General features: G+C 34.6%; 1 protein-coding gene across 1 annotated transcript; it reads left to right on the top strand.

Moving 5' to 3' along the window:
* The first annotated feature begins 331 nt into the window (after positions 1-331).
* PENK (proenkephalin) lies at positions 332-5,679 on the top strand. The gene is made up of 2 exons (XM_074208370.1): positions 332-469; positions 5,020-5,679. Exons 1-2 carry the CDS (start codon positions 332-334, stop codon positions 5,677-5,679), a joined length of 798 nt encoding a protein of 265 aa, XP_074064471.1.
* Positions 5,680-6,045: the final 366 nt, after the last annotated feature.

A 6,045-nucleotide genomic window follows, 5' to 3' on the forward strand; every position in this document is an offset into this window, starting at 1 on the left:
GAGCAGGTGAAAGAAAGGACAAAACCTCATCTGTCTTGATGGTTTTTACTCCCCTAGTCAGCGGAAGGCAGGTAAAGCAACCCCTTCCCTTTATCCCGGCACTTGTCCGGATAGACCGACTTGTTTAAAAAAAAAAAAAGATAAATGCTTGGTACTAGTTGGAATTTGCGATTTCTGCTGCTCCTGTGTGTGGATCTCTCAGGAAGAAGGGGATTTAAGTAACCTGAGGATGAATTCGTGGATGAGGGAAGAAAAGCGGTTTTTCCTTAGTGTTAGTAAATGATGGTTAGATAGTGGCTGAGCTGCGCATCCCATTCTCTCTTTTCAGCCCATGGCGCTGTTCCTGAAGCTCTGCAGTTTGCTTCTGGCTCTCAGCCCTGGCCTCTTCCTGACCGTAAGGGCAGAATGCAGCAAGGACTGCACCTCCTGTACCTACCGCCTGGGACAGCATGCGGACATCAATCCATTGGTGAGCGCCGATCGGGGTAGGAGGAGAAAGAAACGGGGAATCCTTGTGATTACATTTTGTTTCTGTTTTTACCTAAATACAGCATAAATAACGGAGCACCTCTTCGTCACCAAAATTTAGACTCTTCTAGTTAGACCTGAAAAAACTGGAGAGTCGATGTGACTCTAGGGAGATTCTAACTCTCGGGAAACTCTCAGAATTTTGGCTTTGGAAAAAGGCCATTGTGGGGAAGGGGATGGGGGGAGGGGCGCGGGCAGGGAGGAGTAAGCAGTTGCGGGAACTATGATGTTTTTGTTTTAGTTTTTAATCCCTGGAGTGTGTGTGTGTGTGTGTGTGTGTGTGTGTGTGTGTGTGTGTGTGTGTGTGTTTTAACATTTGTTGTCTGGATCGGCTGGATTTGTCCACTCCAAAAAATCCCCAGACAGCTTTTTTTTTTCAGGACCTCGGAGAGCAGCAGACACACTGCTGTCCCAAGAGCATTGTCCCACAATGCCAATTCCTTGCTCCCTATATATCTCGCTACCTCATTCCACTAGACATGAATGTTAAAGAGAACCTCCAAAAATTAAGCTAAAGGATAAGTAACAGTAGTGGTAGCGGTTTGTGAACAATTTAAATGTAGTAGAAAGAACACTAGATTTTTAGGCAGATCAAAATTCAGATATCAGTTCTTACTGTGTGGCTTTGGGCAAATCATTTCTCTCTCTGGGCTTCATTTTCCTTATTTGTAAAAAGATGCAGTTTCCTTAGATGACTTTAAATATTCCTTCTGGCTCAAAATGGTGTTTTACTGAAAGACTTAACCATATGAGCTTTTTTTTGAAAGAAGAAACAGAGGGGAAAGAGGAAGAATAAGAAGTTGGGAAAGTAGAGGAGAAGAAATGAAAGAATGCAAGAAAAACAATGGGGATTTCACTTTTACATCTTGTAATAATTACTAAACTATAATTTATACCACTCTACGGAAGGTATTGGGGAGTAGCTGAAAATAGCATTGGGAAACAGTAAGAGAGATTAGGTGCAAGTGGGTAAAGAAATTCCAATCCAGAACAAGTGACTCAAAACACAAATCAGGTTGTCTAAGAAATTTATTTTGAGATATATTCTATGTGGCATACTTGGGATTTTTTAAAAATATTTTTCTAATCCCCTTCTTAAAGCAATGGTTAAGTTTAATTTCCAGGAGAGAATAGAGATTCCTCTTCAAATATGCTATGATATTTACAATGATCCACAATCTTTAATGTATTTATTTAACATACTTAACAATATACTTCAGTAGAGTATTGAGAGATTTTCTTGAACAAAATTGCACTTTATCAGTTGCACTTTATCTGTTCTAGTCAGATATGGAATTATTCTAAAATGCTAGTAGTTTATTATACATTTTTAAATGTACTGTATTATCTAAACTAGACTATGCCTTGTTTATCTTGGCATTTCTCCCAGTGTCTAGCTCAGTTCTTTGCATGTAAATTGCTAAATGCTAAAAGAATGATTAAATGAAACATGAAGCTTTGTGTGATAATGACAAAATAACATAACTTCCTTTATTCTTTCTTCTTCATTCTCTTTTAATCTTTGAATTGACTGTGCCTAGAAACTAAGTATAGAATTGACCTATTTGAAGAGATATAGAGGAAAAGAGAAGTCAGGCACTAATACTACAGAAATGTACTGTGTTCTTGATCATGCAACTCTCCCCTCTTTAGACATACACTGACCCCCAACTTTCATATTTGTACTTTTTGATAATCTTCATGTTAATATTGAGGTTTAGCTTATTATCCTGTCCCCAAATGTACTGGCTAAACAATAATGGAATTTCTATTTTTTTTTGCTTAATATGCTAAAATTAAAATGAGATTAAGATACTCTATTCATTGTATTTAAAGTGACTTGGAAGATTAACATTACTTGTTAAATTATTTTCTTCTTTAATTTTTCCCCTCACCCAATTCCCACTCTTTACATTTTCTCTTGTTGAAGAGCTAAATTATCCCCCCAAATCTTACCACCATATGTTATGAGTTGTGATATTTTTCACCCTTTGTTCTCTAAATTCTTCAGGTTCAATTTGTAAGTAAGCAACATTTTCCAAAATAATCCTTAGTACTTTAAATGAGTTGATAACATTTTTTTGCCCAGATGTTGGTCAAAATCCTTTACCATGAACCCTTTAACAAAGATTGGCTCATCATCAATAGTCACTTAAGAAGGCATTTTGAATGATTAACCAATAATGGGTTTTGAGTCAGAATTAGATTCATCTTAATCCAGAATTGCATTAGTAGACAGATAAGCTTCCATGAAAATAGCACTATGAAATGTAATTGCCTAAACAATACCATGCATTTATGGAGAAATCCTAAAGAGAGTTGGCAAATGATGCAAGATAGGTAACAAAGAAAGGATGTCACCATCCTACAGTGAACCTGTTTTCTATGAGAAAAAACAAGGATTTAAGAAGACAGGATCATTTTAAATCTAGGTTAGAAGAAACAGCACAAGTTGTAACTTCATATTTTAACAGCAATTAACTTTGATAATTGTTTTTAAAATGTATAACTTTTTTCTAGCTGTAACAAATAATATATTTGCATTTTAAGAAAGTTCAAAAGTGCAACAAAATATTTTATGTATATTATAAATTTTTACTAATGATATCACTCTCTGCCTTCTAACCTGTTTTTCTCCAAACAATTTATTAAAAAATATATAATGCAAATCTAAAATTAGAGCAAGAAGAGAACTTAGAATTCATCCTTCTCAGCCTCATCATTTTGCAGATAAGGAAACTATGACTCAAAAAGAATTTACTTGTACAAAGTCAAAGCTAAGGTATTAATCCAGGTTTTCTGACTCTAGATCCCTCTTCAAATCAAGTATATTTAATTCATGGAATTCATTCTCAGGATCATGTCCTTTGGAGGCAAGATAGCACTGTGTGAAGCATATTAACTCTTGACTCAGAAAATAGGATTTCAAATTATAGCTCTTATACTTACTATGGTCAACTTCAGGCAAGTCATTTACCTTCTTTTGGCCTCAGATTCCTAATATGAAAAATAAAGGGTTAGACTAGATGTCCTTTGGGATCCATTCAAGCCCTAACTCAATGATCCTGTGCTCTCATAGTAGATCTCAATTCAGCAAATAGTAATTGAACACCCACTCTTGATAGCTGATTACCCCCACAAAGATATTGCAAGGCATTCAATTTATGGAAATATATTTGTGATAGTAGAAAATAAAATGTTTATTAAAATATATTTAAATATATATATATATATATATATATATATATATATATATATATATATAAACCTTAGCATTGGTGTTTATACCAAAAATGCATCACTAAGATGATTTTTTTAGAAATGTTTGCATATTTGGAGCAGTAGGCTTCTTGAGTAGAAGGGAATCTTAATGGTATCATTAGAAGTAATACATCCTAAATCTTATATTGGTTAGGATTTAATTACTATATAATGAAAAATAGGGGAAATAGTATGCAGATTCATTTCTTTTTATTGAGTAACATGATATCCATTGGAAAAGACTTTGCAGTGACTAAGTGTTTATGAGAAGAATGACCTTCAAGATTGCATATTTATAATATTTTAATGATGTCAGGCCTTAGAGTCAAAATTTCAGGACAAAAATTTTTTAAAAAGCAGCTAAGACCAAAATGAAAAATTTCTACTTCAATTTAACATAAAGTCACCATAAAGCATTATCAAGCTTAGTTTTGGATTTTTGAACTTTTCTCAAAATTTCTTTTGAATTCCTGTCTGCAATAAAGAAGGCAAAATAAAGAACAAGAATATTGAGAGCTATCTAGAATAAAATTATAATACATATGTACATGCTTATATAGATAGATCAAATAATGGATCAACTTCAAAGAATTAATTTTTTAAGCAAAATGTCTTTTATTGTAATATTTTTCTGATTAAGACTTAGTTTAAATCACATAGGTAAAGTTGAGTAAGCAGTTTGTTGTCATACAGAAAGTTTGGGTCATCAAGAAAGTCAAGCTAGGTCAATATAATCACTCCCATGTGAGTACAAGTCATTGTAATTTAAAATTCAAGCTTTTAAATAACAATATACTATAATGATTATTTTAAAATTCTGTAATATTTGAACTTGCTAACTTATTATAAAAGAGACTAGTAGTTCAAAGAACTCCCACTTTAAGTCCTACCTCTGACTTGTAATAAGACTGTAACCTTAGTCACTTAATTCTTCAGTGTGCTAGACAACTCTCAAAGACCATACATTGAAGAGAAAGAGTTGTCTGTAGTAATGAAATCACAAGTCCTATCCTTAAAAATCCATTCAAGGTAATGAAGTTTTCTAGTAAGAAAATTGAGATAACTTTATCATGTGAACATTTTAAGAATGTTCACATGCTGTGTCAATAAACACATATGTTTCAAAGTGATCTAGATAATCTTTCTGATGTGAATAGAAGATGTAAGTAATTGTATCTATTTAGCAAAGCCACAACAATATCTTACCATTGGATAAATCATTTTTCACAGGCTTGTACACTAGAATGTGAAGGGAAACTGCCTTCTGCCAAAGCCTGGGACACCTGTAAGGAGCTTCTTCAACTGACCAAGATGGATCTTTCTCAGGAAGGCACTAACAATCAAGGAGAAAGCAAAGATGAGAGTCATCTTCTAGCCAAAAAATATGGGGGTTTCATGAAAAGATATGGAGGATTCATGAAGAAAATGGATGAGCTTTATCGAGTGGAGCCAGAAGAAGAGATGAATGGAGGAGAGATCCTGGCCAAGAGGTATGGAGGCTTCATGAAGAAAGATTCTGATGATGATGCCTTGGCCAATTCATCAGACCTGTTACTGAAAGAGCTGCTGGGAACAGGGGACAACTCTGAGTCAGGCCGTTACCGAGAAGATAATGAGAATGAGGAGGAAGTGAGCAAGAGGTATGGGGGTTTCATGAGAAGCTACAAGAGAAGTCCAGAACTGGAAGATGAAGCAAAAGAACTACAGAAAAGATATGGGGGCTTTATGCGAAGAGTTGGAAGGCCTGAATGGTGGCTAGACTACCAGAAAAGATATGGTGGATTTCTTAAGCGCTTTGCGGATTCCCTGCCTTCAGATGAAGAGGGAGAAAGTTATTCCAAAGAAATTCCAGAAATGGAGAAGAGATATGGTGGATTTATGAGATTTTAAAATCTTTTCCCCTAAGTTCCCAAATTCCCTTCCCAGCTTTCCTTTGGAAAGACTGCCTCATTGATTATATTTTATGGTAATGTGTTGCTTGCATTGTACAGTTTTTTTACTGTCTTAGTTAATGCACCCTTATTATTTAAGTTTCTGTGTTCATTTGAAGTCTGCAACTTCTGTTCTAGTCCAATTTAAGCCACCCTACTAGTTTCCATGTTAATACTGTTTTTGTTCATTTGTTCTTAACTTTAAACAAAATATCTACAAATGCTTACCTGTATATAGAATAAATTCCTCATACCAACTGCATAATGTGCTTGGAAGTGTCTATTTTCCACATAATGTTCAACCATACTGCAGTTTTCAATATCC

This window comes from Macrotis lagotis, chromosome X (assembly GCF_037893015.1).
Source record: "Macrotis lagotis isolate mMagLag1 chromosome X, bilby.v1.9.chrom.fasta, whole genome shotgun sequence".
Lineage (NCBI taxonomy): Eukaryota > Metazoa > Chordata > Mammalia > Peramelemorphia > Peramelidae > Macrotis > Macrotis lagotis.

What these genes read in the sequence shown, in the direction of transcription:
- PENK (XM_074208370.1), top strand. Translation starts at nt 332, where the DNA reads ATGGCGCTGTTCCTGAAGCTCTGCAGTTTGCTTCTGGCTCTCAGCCCT. An exon ending in ATGCGGACATCAATCCATTG is followed by an intron (nt 470 to 5,019) that starts GTGAGCGCCGAT and finishes CATTTTTCACAG; the next exon opens with GCTTGTACACTAGAATGTGA.